The sequence below is a fragment of the Ailuropoda melanoleuca genome, chromosome 10 (assembly GCF_002007445.2).
Source record: "Ailuropoda melanoleuca isolate Jingjing chromosome 10, ASM200744v2, whole genome shotgun sequence".
NCBI lineage: Eukaryota > Metazoa > Chordata > Mammalia > Carnivora > Ursidae > Ailuropoda > Ailuropoda melanoleuca.
The window spans coordinates 8,217,319-8,237,881 of record NC_048227.1 but is presented as its reverse complement, the minus strand read 5'-3'; the positions used below and the strand labels follow the sequence as shown (position 1 = coordinate 8,237,881).

The 20,563-nt window shown below is 55.2% G+C and overlaps 1 protein-coding gene across 2 annotated transcripts in view; it reads left to right on the top strand.

Annotated features, from left to right (window-relative positions):
• The first annotated feature begins 5,013 nt into the window (after positions 1-5,013).
• DTX2 (deltex E3 ubiquitin ligase 2) overlaps positions 5,014-20,563 on the top strand; it is a 24,428-nt gene continuing 8,878 nt past the window's right edge. Inside the window, exons 1-4 of one of the 2 annotated variants that reach the window (XM_034669972.1) lie at positions 5,014-5,370; positions 7,507-8,143; positions 14,284-14,384; positions 19,009-19,149. In XM_034669972.1, coding sequence (XP_034525863.1) covers positions 5,103-5,370; positions 7,507-8,143; positions 14,284-14,384; positions 19,009-19,149 — 1,147 coding nt within the window. In that variant the 5' untranslated portion in view covers positions 5,014-5,102. The remainder of the gene's footprint in view (positions 5,371-7,506; positions 8,144-14,283; positions 14,385-19,008; positions 19,150-20,563) is intronic. The other variant, XM_034669973.1, reaches the window with a different exon arrangement.

The window sequence follows — 20,563 nt, the reverse complement described above, 5'->3', positions numbered from 1 at the left end:
GTTTCAGGCCGACCTTCTTGGAAAGGCCCCGGAGGAGAGGCGGCTTAGGAAATAGGCCTGGGCTCGCTGGGTTCCCGTCCATGCTCGTCAGAACTCTTCCGTTCTGCACAACAGCATCCTGGGCCTCTGGAGAAGTAGGGATGGAGGCCATTTCTGTGTCAAAAACAGCAGCCCACATTCCTGCGTTTTACATATCATATCAGTGAGCATTTGCAAAGAGGTTCCGGTGCTCACCGCCTGAGTGGTGGAGCCTACAGAAGGGAGGGGGATTGTCTCAAAGTCACCCAGGGTGGAGCTCCCTTGCCCACCGTGTGTGTGTGTGTGTGTGTGTGTGTGTGAGAGAGAGAGAGAGAGAGAGAGAGAGAGAGAGAAGAGGGAGACAGCCGAGGGGGCTTCTGACCGTTATCTCCCTCTCCTCAGGACAGTGGAGGGTGGGGGAGAGAGAGGGAGAGAGAGAGAGAGCCGAGGGGGCTTCTGACCGTTATCTCCCTCTCCTCTCAGGACAGTGGAGGGTGGGAGCCAGCCACTGTCCCGCCGTGGACGAGAGGGTGAACTGCTGAGCCCCGGCATGCATGAAGCCGGTACATACTTCGGTGGGCTTTGGAGGGATGAAATGGGGTCCTCGCATGTTGGCAAGGTGACGAGCACTCCATGTGAGCACTGCCTTAAAAACCACACTCGGCCCTCTTTCCAGAGGCCGCAGCCGTCGTGGGTTCCGCTTGTGTGGTTCCCGCACCCGGAGGCCCACACTTAGGATGATTTTCACTCAGATTCTTGTGCCAGCTCAGGTCTTGTTCTAAAGCTCTTCTAAATCCTCTGCTGATAGAAAGACTCTGGGACACATGTAACTTTTTTCTGTTGTGCGAAAACGCCTCCCTGGTAGGACAGCAGCAATCCTCTGTTTCTCACCGCGCAGCGCTGTGGACAGGATTTGCAGGTAAATCCGGCAAGAGAATGCAAAGGAAAGCAGGAAGGTATTTCTTTTGTTGTTGATATTTTCTAAAAAGTAACTTTGGGCTCATCCTAAGAAGTAATATGACCATTGTGGAACATTTGCAGCTATAGAAAGAGGTAAACACAGCAAAACAAAACCATCATTCCATCACTCCTATTAACATGTCAGAGTTGTTCCTTGCAGCCTTTTTTTCCCTTCTTTCCAGCCTTTTTAAATTTTTTATTTATTTTTTAAAAGATTTTATTTATTTATTTATTTATTTATTTATTTATTTATTTATTTGACAGAGAGAGAGAGAAGAGAGACAGTGTGAGAGCACCGGCAGGGGGAGCAGCAAAGGGAGAGGGAGAAGCAGGCTCCCCACTAAGCAGGGAGCCCAGTGCAGGGCTCCATCCTGAGGCTGTCTGCTGTGTGTCCAAAGGTGGACGCTTAACCTACTGAGCCATCCAGGTGCCCCTTAGCCCCCCCCCTTTTTTAAGTTTATTTATTTTTAGTAATCTCCACACCCAGCATGGGGCTCGAACTCACGACCCCAAGATCAGGAGTCTCACGCTCTTCCAACTGAACCAGCCAGGTGCCCCAGTTCTTAATTTCTTTTGGCCTCAGTTCTCTCACCTATAAAACGGGGGACAAGCCCTACCTTCAACAGCATTTGAGGGTTGAGGGATCCTGGAGGACCAGAGCGCCCCAAGTAGGTGCTCAGTAAACGACACTCCCTCCTGCCTAACAGCAGAGTGGGTGCTGTTCCGAATCCTGTATTTCGTATTTGTCATGAACGTTATCATAGGTCCATAAGCCTTTTGTAAACATCTTTCAAGACTCGTATTCCATCGTTAGGATATACTGTAAGTTCTTTAAGAATTCCCTTATTGTAGGTGCTTAGTTCCAGATTGAGGCTTTTTTCCCGTGGCCAATTACGGTAATTACTATTTTCATAAGTAAGAGCGCCCTCAGTAGCCCGTCATTAAGAGCCAAAACAAATTAGGGTTTGAGCTTCAGCTTCACGATGGCTGCAGAGAGTGGGCGCCTGGACACGGCCCTTGTGCGCGTGTAATTGCCGTGTTCAAGTGGAACGCCAGTGGGCGTTTCTGGGCCTCACTTCAAATGTGCCCCAGGTCCCGGGAGCAGGGGTTCTCCTCTCTTTTGTCCGCTGGTGTTTCAGACCCCCTGGGATATTAGGCATCCAAAGGGCTGAAGCCCCAGCTTTGGGTCAGCCCCAGCTCTGCCTTCAGGGAGTTCCTGTTCCAGTGGGGAGACAGACACTGAAACCAGTAAATGTGGTCATTCGCATTCGGGTATGGGCAACAGGCCGGGAAGACGCCCAGGGGGGTGGAGCCAGCGCTTTTCTGGTGAGGGTGCGGGTCAGAGGGCTCAGGAGAGGGGGTGTTGCGGCTGAGTCTGGAAAGATGGGCACAGTCGCTTGGGTTCTTTGTTGGAGAGAGGACTGAAGTCTGGACACGTAGCAGCAGGATCAACAGGTAGGAGACGGTAAGCAGTGGCTTTGAATGTTCTGGCACTTGCTAGAATTGGTCGTGGCTGGACCTAAGGAGGAGGCTGTGGTATGATGGGGGACAGTGGCCGTGTGCCATGTCGCCTTCCTCTCTGGGTCTCCAGTACCCCAACAGTGCCTGGCTGAGGGTGGGCCCTTGGTGTGTGGAGGCCCAGTGCTTTCTTGAAGAGCCTCAGCTGCAGTTCCAGCCCGTATCTCTCAGGCTGTTTGGCAAAGTTCTGCGAGTTGGTTCATCTGGGGATGTGCGGACATGCTGGAACATACCATGTGTGCTGATATACGGGAGGCCCCCGCTGCCTGAGAGATGAGTGATGCCTGCCAGGAGGAAAGTCTGGGCTCAGGATTAATTGGCTCTGAAACCAGTCCTGTGATTTGTACCTGGATGTGGTTACAGAGACTTCTAATTGCAGTCACTGAGCTAATAAACCAGCCAGCCCAAGGGCATCCCAGGTCTGCGCTTCCAGAGCGGGCTGTGTGCTTTTGTTGGAGCAGTCGGCGGCTCCCTGGCAGCCCCGGCACCCACAGGTGTGCTCGGACTTCTTGCAGGCCTGACTCATCCGTCGCCTGCGTTCTCAGGCTGTGCAGCTCAGCGCTGCCCTGAGCCACCGCTCCTCCCCCGGACTTGAAGGGTGGGGACGGAGGTCCTGGGGTGGCAGCGGGGGTGGGGCGCAGGGAAAGGGAGGGAGGACAGGCGTGCCGGCTGTCTGTTGTGTGCCTGGCGCTGTGCTGGGTACTCTGTACAGAGCTGTCGGAACGCCAGTGAAAAGCACTGAACAGATGTTGGCATCACCATTTTCAGGTGGGAGAAAGCAAACTTGGAGAGCTTCGGTACCTTCGGCAAGATGATACAGCAAGTAGAGTAAGCCTGTGCCTGTTTGTTTTCATGCGCTGCTCCAGATCTGCCTTCCTCGTGGGGCAGGGGTCATGGGCCTTCTTGAAACCTTGGTGGTGCAGTCCTGTCTCAGGGACAGTAGCGAAAGCCCAGGGTCTCAGCCTTATTGCCAGTTGTGTAAGCAAGTCCCCGCCACTCCCTGGGGCTCGGTTTCCTCATCTGCAAAATGGGAAGACGATTCAGTGTTTGTACGTGAAGGGTTTGTACGTGAAGGGTTTGTGTAGGAATCGGAGCAGATGGTGTGACTGGGAACCCTGGGCCCTGGGGTGGGGTGCGTGCTCTAATAGTTGAGGGTGCTCAGGACTTGGGATGGAGTCTCCTCTCTCCTCCTTCCTTTCTCACCGGGGCCTGTAAGTGGAGCCCAAGGTAGAGTCGGGCTGAGCTTTCCTGTCCTGGAAATGGGCATTAGAGCTGGGTTGATCCTGTCATGTAGCAGTATTTGTGTGTCCTTCAATAAGACCTTAACCTCTTTTGAGCCTTGTCACAAAGTGGAAGTACCTCCTTGTCAGTCTGTTAGGCGTACGTGAGACAAGTGTATGTGGCCTTTGTCACTAAATTGGTCCTGTTCCTCCAGTACTCTGGGGGCCTGGCACGGTGCATTGCTTCACGGTGTGGTGCTCGTCTTCAAACAGCTGCAGGCTACTTCCCGTTCAGCTGTGTTTTGAACTGATGTGTATATAACACTTAGGACATAACAAGGCCTCTTCTGGGGCTGGCGATACGACTGCCGACGAGGTCAGTTCCCCGGCTTGCTGCTGTCCTAGGGGCAGTAAGATCTGGAGCGTCATTCTATCCATACGTGTCTATAGGCATCAAAGTGCTGGTTGGTGCTGCAAGCAGCTCACATGATGGGTGGCCAGGCAAAGCCTCCCTGAACCACGCAGCCTGGGCCTCCAGGCTGAGTAGAGTTGACAAGGGAAGAGGATGGGGTGGGGTGGCTGGGAGAGGAGCGTCTCAGGAGATGGATGCAAACTTTCTGGGCCTGGCCGGTGGTCAGCGAGGCCCAGCCTGGGGTGCAGAGAGGCCGGACTTCAGCATCTGTGAGATTTCAGTGTTTCTCTAGGGTACCGTTTGTGGCTAATGATGCCTCCTGGGGCAGCCTGGAGACCTTGGTGGAGCTAGAACCGTGCTTTGCGTCCAAGCTCTGCCGTTGACCCTCTGGGTGTCCTTGAGCCCTCCCCCTTTCCAGTCCTTTCTGAGACGCAGGTTTTTCCCATCTGTCAAATAGCATGTGTCTCACAAACAACTCCAAACCCGCTTTGGAAACAGAGTCTCCACCACACAGTGTAAGTGAGGGGTCACCACGGCCTCAGTGCACGAGGGATTTGGGCTTACTCATGAAAACACAGGGTAAGAGGATACACTCAATAGTTAGGGCAGAGGAAAATGGTTAGTAAAAAGAAGCTGGGCTGGTGATTAGCACGCAGAATTCACGCCACTGAATCTCCGCGAGCATTTGCAGAGGCAGGTATGACGTGTGACTGACTGAGTTCTTCCTCTGGCTGCCTGAGCAAAGAGACAGGATCAGGTACTTGACTCACAATGCTCTGAAGGTATTAGGGGGAAAAGTGATTGTGGAAAAGTAGAGTTTTTTTGCCCCTGCACTGAGGCCGACTCTCGGGGACGTTCGTTGGTAACTGTTTGTCCTATTCACAGGTCTTCTGGAAGCACTGGGCGATGACCCTGAGACTCCAGTCCAGAGTGGTCTGAAACCATTTGGGAAAGCAGAGGGAGTCCGGGGGAAGATGGCCATGGCCCCAGGCCCTTCCCTGGCTCAGGCGTACGCCAGCCCCGTGGCGGTGGCTGTGTGGGAGTGGCAGGACGGGCTGGGCACCTGGCACCCCTACAGTGCCGCCGTCTGCAGCTACATCGAGCAGCAGTTCGCCCAGCAGAAAGGCCAGCGCTTCGGGCTGGGGAGCCTGGCCCACAGCATCCCCTTAGGCCAAGCTGACCCCTCGCTGGCCCCTTACATCATTGACCTCCCCAGCTGGACGCAGTTCCGCCAGGACACTGGTAAGACACTTCCTGCCTCTAGTATGTGTCGGAGCGCCCGTGTTGGGGTCATATATAGGAGAGACTCTCAGAGCTTCGTCCTGTCCCTGAAACGTGTTCAGTTGGGAGGCAGGTGCTGTGAGTGGTACGGGTACCACAGTATGAGATGTGCCGCTCAGTGGTCAGGAGTGCCTTGAGAGCACAGTTCAGGGGCCCTCTCAGCCCCTTCCCCCTTGTTTCCCAAACCCAAAATGCCTGTGTCCACCTGCAGAGATTGGAGGATCTTGCAGACAGGCCGGCACAGAGGTAGCCTGTGATGCTAGTAACCAGGGCCTGGTGGTGAGTCCTGCCTCTGCTGCACGTGTGTGTGTGTGACCTGGTTACACAGGTTACTGCACTCTCCCACGTGCTCATGTGTGGGTTTTTATGTTTTGATCAGTATTACTGAGAATGGAACCACCAACTTCCTCCTAGAGCTGTGTGCCCTGTCCCTCTAACCCAGGGGTTCTCAATTGAAGGGGATTTTTCCCCCCAGGACATTTGACAGCGTTCGGAGACATTTTTGATGGTCACAGATGTGGGGCAGGGAGCCACTGGCTTCTGGTCGGTAGAGGCCAGGGGTGCTGTAAAAACGTACAGTCTAGCCCTGTGCCAAATAATGCTTGGGCCAGGATGTCACTGGGGCTGGGACTGAGAAATGCTGATCTGGTCCCTACGGCAGGGTCCTCAGGTGTGTGAGGGCTAAGGCTTCCAATCAGTTGGATACAGAGGAAAGTCCCTGCCTTTCTGATGTTTGCAGTCCAGGGAGCAAGGGAGCACACAAGATACATAACGTGGAAATTGTGTATCGTGTTAGGTTGCAGTGAGTGTTAATCAGGGAATGGAACTGTAAAGTATTGGGAGAGATGAAAGTTTGAACTCAGGTGGCCAGGTCACCAGGAAGGAACGAAGACAGACCCAAGGCAGGGGCAGGTTGTCCCTTGAAGGAACTTTGGCTTTTATTCTGAAAGGGGGAGTGGTGGGAGGTTTTGGGCAGGAGAGTGCTGTAATCTGATTTGGAGGTGAAGAGTAGTAGCCCCCTGGCTGCCACGGAGGCAAGGGTGGAGGTTACAGGAGACCAGTAGAAGCGAATTGTGGTGATCATCTTTTGGCAAGTGCTATTGGAAACATGGCCCAAATTCATTTTCTTCTTTTTCTCTGTAACCTTCAGGTTCGGTTTATTAAGAATATAAGCTAACCACAGGGTGTTTCCCAGTAGTTGTTACTTGAGAAGTCACAGGGAATGGTACATCCATGTAAGGGACTTATGTAACCATGAATAATGAGTTTTATTAAGTTTTAGAAACGTAAGAAATACTCCCTAATACAAGAAAACAGCCCGAAAAGTTTTCAGTGTGATCGTCCGCTTCCTAAGTGTACCTGCGTAGGAGACCAGATGGGAGGAAATGCATGGCAATGTATGGTTGGTCTTGATTGTTGGATTATGGATGGTTTAATTTTCTTTATTTTTTTCAGTTTTCTTTTTTTTTAAGTGGGGCTACGTTATTTTTCATCACAGAAATATTTTGAAAAAGCCTGGAGTCTGAGCCACAGCTGTTCTGACCTAAGTTCCCAGCATCCCCCACTCATACCGAGAAGCACAGGTCCCCGTCTGTCACTAGATCCCTGTGGGCCCAGTTTCTTTCTTTCTTTTCTCTTTCTTTCTTCCTTCCTTTCTTCTTCTTTTTCTTCTTCTTCTTCTTCTTCTTCTGTTTTTTAGATTTTATTTATTTATTTGAGAGAGAGCATTTGAGCATAAGCAGGGGGAGGGGTAAAGGGAGAGGGAGAAGCAGGCTTCCGGCTAAGCAGGGAGCCCAACTTGGGACTCGGTCCCAGGACCCTGAGATCATGACCCGAGTTGAAGGCAGATGCTCAACTGACTGAGCCACCCAGGCGACCCCTCCACCCCAGTTTCTTTACCTAGAGGGAGCTTTCTGCCCTTCCTACCCAAAATTTGGGAAGCATAACCAGTGCCAGTCCTAAGGTCAAATAGCAGCATGACCCTATACACACTGTGACTGTGTTGGTTTATTTTGGTTGTAGAAAGAGAATTTTTAAACTCCTTCTGTTTCGGGGGGCTGGCAGATTGACCATTTATGTGTCTTCCTTTCCGAACAGGCACCATGCGGGCTGTGCGGAGGCACCTGTTCCCCCAGCAATCAGCCCCCGGCCGGGGCATTGTCTGGGAGTGGCTGAGTGATGACGGCTCCTGGACGGCTTATGAAGCCAGTGTCTGTGACTTCCTGGAGCAGCACGTGGCCAGGGGCAACCAGCTCGTGGACTTGGCTCCCCTGGGGTACAACTATACTGTCAACTATGCCACCCACACGCAGACCAACAAGACTTCGAGTTTCTGCCGCAGCGTGCGGCGCCAAGCAGGACCCCCGTACCCGGTGACCACCATCATTGCTCCACCAGGCCACATGGGAGTCGCCTGCTCTTGCCATCAGTGCCTCAATGGCGGTGGGACTGGCCCGGTGTCAGGCCGCTACCGCCACTCCATGACCAACCTCCCCGCGTACCCTGTCCCCCAGCCCCCCCACAGGACCGCCATTGTCTTTGGGGCCCACCAGGCCTTTGCCCCGTACAACAAGCCCTCGCTCTCTGGGGCTAGGTCTGCACCCAGGCTGAACACCACCAACCCCTGGGGTGGGGCACCACCCTCCCTGGGGAGCCAGCCCCTCTACCGCTCCAGCCTCTCCCACCTGGGACCGCAGCACCAGCCCCCAGGATTGTCCACTGCCAGTGGAGCCAGGTATCTCGTGTCATTGAGGGTCGGTTCGTGCACCCACGTGCCGCATCAGCAGGCTCGGGTTTCTGCTTTTATCTAGCTGGGGAGACGCGCCCGAACACCTGCAGGCCTGGGCCCTGCCGCCTTGGTTGTCCCTGCTGTGGCATGTGGTGCCCAGGTGCTGGCCCTCCACAGCCTTGCCTTGCACAGAGCCTGCCTGACCTCCGGTAGCTGGGTGCTGGTGGTGGCCTCGTGGGTTAGAAACAGCAGTGCCTTCCTTCGCTCGGGAGAGTCGGACTCTCTGTAGAGCAGGTAAAGGCCTCTGAGCTGCGCCTGCGTGCCACATGGCTCAGCTGTGTACCTGAGGGCGTTTCATCGACTCCTCTGTGCCGGGCACCGAAGCCACAGACGTGGAAAGTTCAGTCCCCTCCCACTCGGCCAGGCGAAGGCCGTGAGCCCAGTTTTGGTGCTTAACGGTTGAGGAGAGGGCAAAATGCTGCGTGTGTGGTGGGTGGCAACAGGTGGCTTCTGCGCTGGTACAGTCGGCCCAGTGTCTGGGCTCTGCGCCTGGAGGAAGATGGTGAAGTGGGCCCCACCTGGACTGGAAGGCACCGAACAGTCAGGGGAGCCCTGGAGTGGCCAGTGGGGGGGTGTTCCTGGGGTGCCTGGAGACATGTCGCTGATGAGGGGCCTTGTCAGGGCACGTTATTGAAGGCGTTGGGCTTGGAGAACATTCAAAGACTTCTGAATGTTAGCCGGGGTGGGGGCTGGTTTCTGAGAGGGTGACCCGCGACTGGACACATGGGCCTGTGGCTGCCCTGTCTCTCCTATTGGATTGGACTGACATTGGCCTCTAGTATTTTTTTTTTTTAAGATTTTATTTATTTATTTGACAGAGATAGAGACAGCCAGCGAGAGAGGGAACACAAGCAGGGGGAGTGGGAGAGGAAGAAGCAGGCTCATAGCGGAGGAGCCTGATGTGGGGCTCAATCCCAGAACGCCGGGATCACGCCCTGAGCCAAAGGCAGACGCTTAACCGCTGTGCCACCCACGCCCCCATCTAGTATTTTTTAAAGCTGGGTTTCAGAGGACCCTGCAGCTTCTGTAAGGCACGGCGACGACTGCCTTTCACTGAGTGCACACAGCGCACACGCGCAGGGCGGTGTGAGTGAGTGATTTCAGTAATCCTCGTAATGTTGGTGGTGTCTCAGCTTATGGGTGAGCACACTGAGGTTGGCAGGACAGCCAGAAAGGGGCAGAGCTGGAATTCAGCCCAGGCCCCAAAGGAGGCGGTGAGGGGCACACAGAGATCGTGAAGCTCTGTTAAAGGCGGAGTGAGGGGGAGGCAGAGACGTCCTGAGGGATGAGTGTGGAGGAGTCCGTAGGCAGGAGGGGGTGCGTCAGGGCATCTTCCTGGGTCTTCTCCTTCAGGGACTGGGGGCATGTGGACCAGAGGTCTTTCTGGGTGGGGTGACAGGAGCTTTCCCTTGGCCTTCTCCCTAGATTTTCACATAGGCGTTAGCAAGCAGGGCTCTGTGCTGTCCCTGCCCCACCCAGTGTTCTGTGAGGCCCCCTCCAGGATGTGGGTCAGAATCTTTCAGAGAAACGTATGCTGTCTGCCAGCCCAGATGGTTATCAGCAGGGCTAGGGCTTCTTCTAGGTCAGTTTTGCTGAGCCTCCTGGGGCTTCTTAAGTTCTTACAAAATTATTTTGAGGCACATTTCTAGATAGTTCTAGAGCTGGGATTCTGGGATCGAGCCAGGAGACTTAATTAATGGGCTTTGTTGCTTTCTCCTGGTATGGGGCTCCCATTGGTCTCCCCTGATACTTTTCTGGCATCCCCCTTCCCCAGCCTGAGGGCCCAAGGGACTGCCAGAGTGGGCCCTCCTGGTACAGGCCAGGTGAGTTACAGAAGGGAAGGTGGCTGGGCCAGACGGTCTTACCTCTGCTTCTGGGCCATGCGTGTTGTTACTTGCCCTGCTTGCCTTGGTTGTAAGCCAGGCGGGGAACCAGGCCAACTGGCTCTGTTAGTTGAAACCGCCTCAAAGGGGCCTGCCTCATGAGGTGGGTGTTATCTTTATCTCCTCCAGCTCTTCAGGAGCTGGGAGAGGCCTATCCCTCCCTGTTTTGAAAAACAGGGTTTCCCCATGTCTTATTTGTAGGGTGGCCCTCTTCAGTTAAGCCAGAGGGGGCTCAGTGAATACCTGGCCTCTTGACCCAGCAGAGCCAGGTGAATCAAAAACACGTGACACCTTGGTCTCCCTAGGGGCTGTGGTACAGTTCTCCAAGCTGAATGTATGTCAACTGCGTTAGGTGGAAATTTCCCAGAGGGCAGCAGGGCTGGTGGCACCATGGGCTGGGGAAGCCTGGGAACCAGACGTATTTACTGGTAGCCACTGGGAAGAACATTTGAGTGAGCGAAATCACAATTTGTGGAACCCATGTGGTTTTTATTTTGGAACCCGTGTGGTTTCAGATCGCTTCTTGCTCAACCTGGGTAAAACCTTGGCTGTCGGACTTCCCTGTGCCCCGGGAGCCTTTCTGAGTAGGTAGTAACACACTGAGCTGCCGGGTTTAAGAAAATTTCCTGGTAGCTGAACTTTATCCCTTTAAGCACCAAAACTTGTGTTTTAATGATTTTGGACAGAAACTTTCCAAAATGTGTGATGCACACTCTTGTCTTCTTTAGTAGAGGGTGTGGTGGCTTCACGTTTTGATGACTTGAGGTGGTGATCGTGACCTGCCTTGTGTTGCAGCTTTGGTGTGGCTGGGCTTCGGGGCGGCTTGACCCTGGCCTGAGTGGCCCTCGGACGTGGCTCTCCCAGTTTGCTTCCATCTGCTCCATTCTCGCTGCTGCTATTCTCCCGGCCTCTAAAAGCACTCCGCCTGGCTTGCATGCTGTCCGCCTGGCTTGCATGCTGTCCACCTGGCTTGCATGCTCCAGTCCCAGGTCCAGGGTGGCCGGGGGGACGGTATGCGGTTTCCTCCTGACTGGCTGTAGGCCCTTGGGTCAGCTCTGTTCCCTTTCCATGTCTCTCCTCCCCCTTCCTAAGATTAGGAGTTGGGCTGGGAAGTCTGAAGTTTCTTTTTGCTCTAATATTGTGGTTTTCGGGACTTCCGTGGGGGCCCTGTGGGAAGGTGCCTTGTGACCCTTCAGCTTTCCTTTATATCCCCTTGGATCCTCTGAGAACAGGGTGACACTGGACATTTGTATTGGGCTGCAGATTAAGCCTCACAACCACCTGGAGGCCTTTTGGAATTATTTGCCTCTTATAGATAGAGAAATTAAAGCTCAGAAAGGGGACTCAACCTGGCTGAGGGCACACAGCATGAAGCCAGAGGTGGCGCTGGAAGGTGGGGGGGCTCCAGACCCCACATCTAGTGCTCCTTGTACGGCACCTGCTGTCAGGGCTTGTTCGTTGGTGCTGGCTCGCTGGCCTGTGGGGAGCTGGTGGGAGGCTTTGCGTTTCCTTGCTCCAGCCTCCCATCTCTGCCCCTTGCCTGGGAGTGTCACATCCAGCCTTTGCAGAACACTGGAAGTCCTCACGTCTCATGTTCTGAGCTCCATTTGGAAGCTCCTGGAGATAGTCCCAGACAAGAAAGCCAGCTTGGGCCTAGTAAGTAAACCCACGGACAGGGGAGGCCGTGACTGGAAGGAATTCTCAGGGAAGGGCACTCTATGGGGCAAATAGTGCCCATGTTAGGGAACATTCTGCCCTTCTGGTCTATTGGAGGATGGTGGAGGGGGATTCGTGACCTCCAAGGTTCTGTCCACCTTGAGAGTCCCCATCTTGGGAACCTTTTACTGCTCTCATGACCGCAGAGAAACATCTGGGGGAGGAACTGGGATGAGTGATAGGGGAAGTGGCAATAGTGAGAGGCCCACAGAACTTAGTCACAGTTCCTAGCCCCAGTTCCAGGGTGAGCTTCCCAGTGGGAGCCTTAATGCCTGTCTGCTTTGTGCTCCAGTTCTCGGTAGTGGAACCTAAGGTCTTCTCCCTCAGATATGTGCTTCTCCCCAGCAAAGGAGGACCCCACTTCTGGGACCCCCTCTGGGTCAGCGATGAGTAGTACCCAGCTAACTTGGAGTTGTTGAGCCAGGTTTCGGCTTTCTGGCTGAGAGGGCTCAAGCCCTGTGTCCCCTCTAGAGGTGGCTTGGGAGCTGAAGGATGCCTGGAAGGGCTCTGTCTTCTGAAACTCCTTCACCTCTAGAACCTGAGAATTGCAAAGACCGTCAGAGATTATCTACTTTCCTTTAAAAAATCAAAGTGGAGAGACAGGCTCAGGATGGGGCGTGGTGGTTGCTCCGAATTAAATGGTTTAGTGGGGCCAGGAGCTTAGTTAGGGCAGGTATTCTGAACGCCCAGCTCTTCCATTGCATTATCAGAGCTCTCCAGAGCCAGGTCCTTTGTTTTCTCAGGCTTGAGAGTAGCTGAGGAGGGCAAGAAGCCCTGATCTGGGTAGTGTCACACAGGTGATTCTCTTTGGAAAGAAGACAGAAATGAAAACAGAACAACCTCTTTACTCAAACAGATACTGGAGCACCTGCTGTGCTTCCAGCCCCGGGCAGGGGCCCTGGCAGCTTCAGCACCTGCTGAGCGTAAGGTTCCGGTTTGGATCAGAACTGGCCAGGTCCCTTTAGTTTCCGCCAGCGGGATCTGTGCCCCCGGGGCTGGTCGTGGGGAAGGATCTGGGGCGGCAGCTTCTAGAGGCACTGGCCCTGAACCAGGCAGGTTGTTGGTTTGCTGGCAGCCGCAAGGGTAGCACAGTAGATCGGAGCTGCCCATCCTTTCCTGAACACCTTCCCGGCTCTAGGCGAGGCCCAATAGAACAGACGAGTGTGGCCCGGCCCTGTCCTTGGGGAACTCCGGTGTGGGGACTATTCGAAAGGGTTTCATAACCCTTCTGCTGTCGCCATCTTTAACATGGGCAGGAATGGACCGGAAGACCCAGGGATAGGGGTGGCGGGTCGGCGGCGGAGGGTGGGGGTTTGTCAGGCCTCTCAGGCCATCTGAAGCAACCATTCTCCAGTGTGGGGCTTCCCCCAAACCACAGTGGCATAGATTTATTATCATTTGAAAAATACAATGGCTTAAAGCCAAATGAATGACCCAACCGTAGTTCCTGTGGGAAGCAAGACCCTCATTTAAAAAAAAAAAACCTTAATTTTGAACTGATTTTAGATTTACAGAAAGGTTAAAAAATAGTACAGAGTTTCCATCACTCCCTTTCTTGACTTATTTCGTAAAGCCAGACAGTTGCCATCATGGCGGCATTACTATTAACCAAGGACTTTTCTCCATTTTCACTTTGTCCACTGCTGCTCCCGTTCTGTCCCAGGATCCTGTGGGATCCCACCTCACATCCAGTTGTCTGCTCCCCATCCTCCCTTCAGCAGGAGTTTCTCCATCTTTATCGTCCATAACCTTGACACTTTTGAAGAGTTACTTTGTCCAATGTCCTTTAATTAGGGCTTGTTGGTTGCTCTCTCACGCTTGAGGTTATGCAGTTTTGGCAGGAACCACAAGAGTGGTGTTATGTCCTTCTCAGGGGTTGCTGATATTGATTGGTCATATCACTGGTGATATTGGTCTGGAGTACATGTTAGAGTGGTTTCTGCCGGATTTCCCCTGTCCAGGTACCGTAGAGTCCTCATTCTGACAAAGCTAGTGAGCTCAGAATTCTTTTAGGATTGTCTTCAGAGTCTGCATTGCCCGGGAAAACATTTTTTGGACAGTTAAGGCTTCCTTCTTGATCGCTTGTAAACTGCTGAGTCTCACACTCCAGCAGCGTTCTTTCCCATCACGGCTCCGGCCCCGCCTGCTGATGCTCCCCCGCCTTTTCGCCTGGTTTGTTGTTTGACTCTCCCTACTTGATGTTGGCCATGGTGGTGGGCTCCGCATCCTCAGTATTCAGCTTCCCTAGGTTAGTTTGGGTCTGAGAGTGGTGAAATTCAGATTTCTTTGCTCCTCTTTCCAGATATCAGGGTCTTAAATAAAAACAACAGCAGTCCAGGAGTGCTCACTCACACAGAGTCGGCCATGCTAAGTGAAGCCGTGAAGGGGCCCCAGCCGCTCCCCAGTTTTCGCATCTTGGGCTGGCTCTGGCTCTTGTTTCTGCTAAGTTGTCGCCTCCATTCAGTTTTGTTCTCTCTTCTCCCCAAGTGCCTCCCTCCCCAGCGGTCCTGCGAGCAGCCCTGGGAACGTCCCTGCCGTGGTGCCCGTGCAGATGCCGAAGCCCAGCCGGGTCCAGCAAGCCCTCGCAGGTAGGCACCCTGCTGGGTCCTGGGTTCCAGAGCAGGCTGGGTCTGGCAGGGGGCAGGACGTGGAGGCAGTAGGAGAATGCATGGGTCGGGGGTCTCGTACCCTCTCCATTCTCCTGGGGTGGGGGGGGACGTGGCTCTTTTCCATGATGGCGTACCCTCAGTGAGTGAGCCTGTCTCGGGGGGTGGCCTGCCTGATGACAGTGGGTACCCTGGTGTGGACCTTTCCCATCTTTGAAATTTCCACATCACTTTTTTTTTTTTTTTTAAGATTTTATATATTTATTTGACAGAGGGCAGGAGAGAGAGTGAGAGAGAGAGAGTGCACAAGTAGGGAGAGCAGCAGAGGGAGAGGGAGAAGCAGGCTCCCCACTGAGCAGGGAGCCCAAAGCTGGACTCGATCCCAGGACCCTGGGATCATGACAGCAGAGGGCAGATGCGTCACCAACTGAGCCACCTGGGTGCTCCTCCACGTCACTTTAATTACGGTTTGACTCACTTGTCCATCCTGAAATGCTTTACGGATTTCCCTGAAGGGGCCCTCTGGGGAACTCAGCTGTTTTGGCTGGAGTTACGCTTTGAGTAAGTGGCTTTGCGTCCACCTCGATCTTTTGTTAACCATACACCTTTGAACTTTTTAAAATTCCTTTATAGGTTAGGGAGTTACTGGAAGTTACATTTTAATGAGTGGGAAAGGCAAAGCGTCATAGAAAAATAGACAGGGGGAAGTGTTGTGAGGTTGAAGCAGGAGAATAAGATAACCCAAGTCTTTGTGTTAAGTGACTCACCGTAGGAGCACGGGGGTTTGAGGGGACAAGCCTGGGGCAGGGAGACCCGTGCGGAGCCCAACTCCATGGCTCAGGGGAGCTAGCGAGGGCCTCACTCGGGCCTCAGCAGTGGTGGAGGTAAGCGCTTCTGACTTGGTGACTCGGTGGGTTTCAAGAGAGAAGGAATGGAATGAGGCCCAGTGTGTGGCTGCCGACGTTACCGAGGCATTAAGGAGGGGCTTTGCGTGTATCTTCCTTCATTTCTTCCCAGTAACAGCTCTGTGAGGCAGGAACTTTTATTCCCATTTTATACTTGAGGAAACTGAGCCTTAGAGAGTCCCAGAAACTTCTCAAGATCAGCTGGCCAGCCCTTGGCAGAGCTGGGACTCAGCCCCAGGCATTCTGGGCCCCAGAACCTGGGTTCTCAGCAGTTACACTGTGCCGCTCCCAAGTCCAGTGGGAGCATGGGGAGGGGCAGGGGGAGCTGCCCGTGGTCGTAGCCCGGTGGAGCTGTCCCGGAGGCAGTGGGCATTTGGATGTGCAGCTCAGGAGAGTAGTCTGGGGTGGAAGGGGGTGGACTCTGCCCCCGCGTGGGGGGATGTATGAGCTTACAGAGACTGCGGGTGGGATGCTGGGAAGAGCCCTGGAAGGAGATGGAGGGACCAGTCAGAGAGGTGGTAGAAGACAGGAGAGTGGGGGCCTTCTGGAACCTTCAGCTGCTCGGCCATCAGCCCTCTGCTGGGGCGGAGAGAGCAGTGAGCACACATGTGGTGATTGCAAAGTTCCTGCCCAGTTGAGCTCTTCTTGTGGCACCAGATGAGCCAGACCCACACATGCGTGCGTGTCACATGTGCGTGCGTGCATGCATGTATGTTGCATGTGCGTGTGTGCATGGGGTCGTGGTCTTATTGGAGAAAGGCTGTGGGTGACCAGGCACATGGCTGAGCTCCATTCGGCTAAATATAGATGCTGTAAAAACCTTTCTAAACGCAGCTCAGAAGTGGTCTGGTGATTGAGTAGCCCTTGCTGCCTGTCGTCTGCTCTGAGACCGCAGACCCTCTTAGTCTGCATCCCAGACTGTCCTCAGTGTTCCCTGTCACCTTGGCTCTCAAATCAATCCTGGAGGTAGGCGGGTCTTTTAACCTCCATTTTCCTCATTGGGGAAACAGGCCTCAAAGATGGGGGAGCTCGGTCCTGGCCAGCAAGGAGTAGAGTCGGGCCCATGGCCAGATGCCAACTTCTCTTAACACAGGCTCTGCGTTGTACCTGTTGGTGGGACCTAGTCTGAGGTGCCAGGGAAGGAGAGATCCCGAGCCAGCGCCCAGAAAATAGGGTCTGGAGAATTTCTTTCCCTGGGCCACGTTTATGGACTTGGGAATACTCAAGCCGCTGTGAGGTGGACGTAGGGTTTTGCGGGTAGGTTTATAAACCAGTGGTCACGCTGTGGAAGGACTGGGTACCCCTCTACGCAGGCCGAGGAAGGCCACGGAGGAGCCGCCTCCGGGTCAGGCCAGCAGTGTCTCAGGGGACTGCTTCACCGGCTGCGTCCTGGCCCAGCCCTCTCCTCCAAGTCTGTTTCAAGCTGCTACAGCCCGCCCAAGGCTGGGCGGCCTGCCCAAGGCTGGGCAGCCAGGGACGAGTAGAACTGGGACCCAGCTCGGTAAGGTTGGACCCAAGCCCCGGTGTCGAAAAGAGGTGTTCTCACATCTGACCGCTGCAGGGGCTGCTGTCTCTGGGGGTCTGGTGGATGAGTGGGAATCCTCTCAGGTAATTGGAGGAGCTGTGGCCGTCCGAGCTGCTACAGGTATTTGGGGATGTTAGGAGTTTGGGATGCCGTCCCTGAGCCCTGCTTTTGGGAAAATGTGATGGCCCATTCCTGGTATCCCCCTCAACCCATCCTGTCCAGTGGGTATTGCTTTTGCGAAGTGTAAGTGTGGGGTGATTTTCACACTTTCTCGCAAGAAGGCAGACCCATGGAGCAGGCAGCCTTCTAAGTTGAGACTTCTGTGTCTGTGACTTGAATTCAGGGCAGGGGTCCTGCATGGACGAGGGCAGAAGCGTTGTTCGTGCTGGCCTCAAAGAGGCCACCCGGAAGCATTTAGGGATATCTTGGTTCCCCAGCAGACAGGTACTGTGCACCTCCTGTGACCAGGCCCTGCCCTCAGTGCTCAGTGCAGGAAGACAGCAGTCGCAACACCCATACGTGGGTCCTTTCAGGCAGTAAGAACGCTAAGCAGGGTGAAGGAGACAGAGACGGAGGGCGACGTGGCCCTTTTAGTTGGGGTGGTCAGGGAAGGGCTGCCTCCTAGGTGACGCTTGGGGAGAGGTCTGGTTGAAGTGGGGCAGCGAGGGAGGGGAGGACGTCATGATCAGTGCAATTCAAAGGCCCAGGGTTCTACTAAAGCACTGTTCCCGTCCCTTCCATCGTTGTGCCCCCGCCCCTACCCGCTGTGCCTGCTTGTCATTCGGTCCACCTGACATTCAATTCAAACCCACATTTGAGCTCAGGAGCAGCCAACCTTGAGACGCTGGTGGCATTGCCTGATGAGCGAGTGCCTGGGGTGCAGCCTTGGGCTTCTGATGGTGCGCTTTGGTGTCTCTTGCGAGTGCGGCCGCCACAGTGCTCCCTGCCCACCTCTGCTGTTCTGCCCAGGCTCCTGGCTGGCCTCTGCTTCTGCCCCTGACTGGGCATGTTTGCCAGATTGAGTCTTTGTTCCTAGAGGCCACAGTGGCCAGCCCAGATGGGTCCCAGGGGCAGGTTTCCCCTCACCCATCTGCATCCCCTCCAGAGTGGGCAGCACCGTCTGCCCGGCCCATCCAGGATCTCCGCTTCCGGCCCCGGGCTGCCCTTGGTACCTAGCCCCTGAGTCTGATTCTGAGCGCTTGGAAAATCCCCCTCGGGGAGCCCAGAGCTCCCTTGCCCTGGGGAGGAGGTGTTCCTGAGCTAGATGGAGGGCAGGGAGGACTGGGTAGGTGGTGCTGTGGACGGCAAGGCAGGCTGAGGGTGTAGCAGGAACAGGGGCTCCCGCAGGAGGACATGCTGGGTTCCGGGAAGTGTTAGGTCCTCAGGGAGTGCCACGGGAGCGGCGTGGGCTGAGGGTCCTCCTAGAGCGTGTGTGGAACGTCAGGCTGAGAAGTGAGGCCTTCCCCCTGTGGGTGTGCCCACGGTGCTGCCCTCCAGGACAGAGAAGCCTCTTTGAGCCTTGACTGAGGGCGCTAGAGAAGGAAGCCACGGCCCGGGACCTTTGCTGCCCCAGAGGAGCGGCCACAGGAGCCGTGGGGAGGCCTCAGTCGGGGAGCAGGCCCAGGGCCAGCATTCCTGCTCACCCACCCTAGCAATGGCACTCGAAGCCCCTAGCCGGGCCAGATGGGGTGTGGAAAGCAGGTAGTGCCCCAGTGGAGGCAAGGTGACCAGGAGCCCAGAGGGCATGGCCAGGGGGAGCACAGAGGAGGGACTGTGAGCTCGAGACCCTGTCCGTGTCTCCATAGCTTGCCCACGTCCTTCCATGTCATCCCTCTGCTCTCCTTCTTGCGCCTGGCACAGGGAGATCCCACCTGGAAAGGCCTCGTGCCCTCCTGAAGCAAACGGCCTCGCCCTGCCCCCTTCCCTGCGTGCTGTGAGCGCGGGCCGGTTGGTGGCTCATAGAGACACCTGTGGCGCTCTGACGAGCCGGACGTTTCGCTGGTTCCTGGCCTGGAGCTTAGCTGCCTCGAGCGGCCGATTCCTCGGGAAGATCAATGGGTCCTGTTGGCCGTTCACAGTGCCACCTGGACTCAGCCGGGGTTTGTGGACGTCACATGCCAAATGACTCCTTCTAACGTTTCTCCCCTCTGCATGTCTGATCTCGCACCCCGTGTAGGCATGACGAGTATTCTGATGTCAGCCATTGGACTCCCTGTGTGTCTTAGCCGCGCACCCCAGCCCGCCAGCCCTCCCGCCTCCTGTCTGGCCTCTAAAAGTCACAGCTCAGTTAAGAGATTGAGGAAAATGTCCATGAAAGGTAGTTCCTGCTCACAAATACTCTCTGGCCTCTGCTAAGCCTCCGAGTCTTGCTGCCTCTGACTCTCCTGCATCGATCGCTCTCCTCTGACCCCCACGGCCCTCTCCGCTTCCTTGACCCCCAGGGGAGGGGCTCAGTGGCCCTTCTGCCTGCCCTCAGTGCAGAGGTGGGCCCCGGAATCCGCTTTCTGCCGAAAACCCAGAGTTCAGCTCCTGTGTTCGGGGCACAGTTGGAGTGTGAGGGGCCTGTCCTTGAGGACACAAGGATGGGGTGAGGCCAGCTCAGGGTGGGGGTGACTCTGTCCCTCCCGGCAGGGCCAGCATGTGCCTCAGGAAAGGCCCCCAGCCCTGTCTGGCCACCACACGGGGCTACTTCAGAGGGGTCCCCCGATGGCCCCTGCCCTATCACATGGCTGGGGAGGAAGGGGTTTCAGAACCATGGAAGGTGCTGTGGATTTTAACCAGACTTACGTGAAGGGGCCTGTGGGTAGTAAGTTCTAAACCTGCCATTTCGAAAGCCGATGCCTCCATGTTTGGGCTGGAGACACAAAGGCCGCTGAAAGCCCAGTGACCTTCCACGTGGTGTGAACAGGGAGCACGGCTCTGGCCCAGCCAGCCTGGGCTCCAGTCTTGGCTCTCCTCCATTGTCTCACGCCTGTGTCTCCATTCATGAGCCGGCACCTCCTACTTAGCAGGTCGGTCGTGAGAGGAATAGGAAATGCACACATGAGGCGCCCAGCACGTGGTCATGGGGTGCTCTGATGATGCCCACCGCCTGTCTAACCCCAACCCCTCAGGTGGCAGGGAGGCCAAGGGAGTGGCGGGGCTTTACACGCCATTCTCCGCCTCACCCCGGGCAGGGCAGGCCTTGAGCTTCCTGAGACACTCAGACTTGCCCAGGAAGAACACAGGCTCTGGCAGACACACTGGCCTTCCTTCCTGGGCTCAGATGTCCCTTTCCTGGGGTTGGAGGTCATCTGGCTGGCCCCCTTTAGAGAAGTGTGGCTCATGGAAAGCCACCTTGAGTTCTAAAAGGCTGCCCAGGCAAGGGCGAGTAGCGGGGAAAAGGGATGCTGAGCCAGGCCTCACCAGAGGTGTGCCCAAGGCTAGTCCTGGCAGATGGGGTCCAGGGGTTCTTCTGCAGACTGGCCTGTAGCCACCAGGCTTTTCTAAAATGCCCCTCCCCTTCCTCTGAGTAGAATCCCAGCTACTAGGATGGCTGTCAGTGCTGGTGGTCATTGTGCTCTGGCCTGGCTTTCTCACCAGTGACCAGTCAATGGCCCAGAAATCTGTATGTACGTGTCTGTATGTGTTGGGGGGAGGGTGTGTGTGTGTGACATTTGTGCGTATGGGAGTGTGTGGGGTGCGTGTGTGAGGGGGGTCGTTTGGGTGTGGGGGGGTGCATGTGTGAGGGG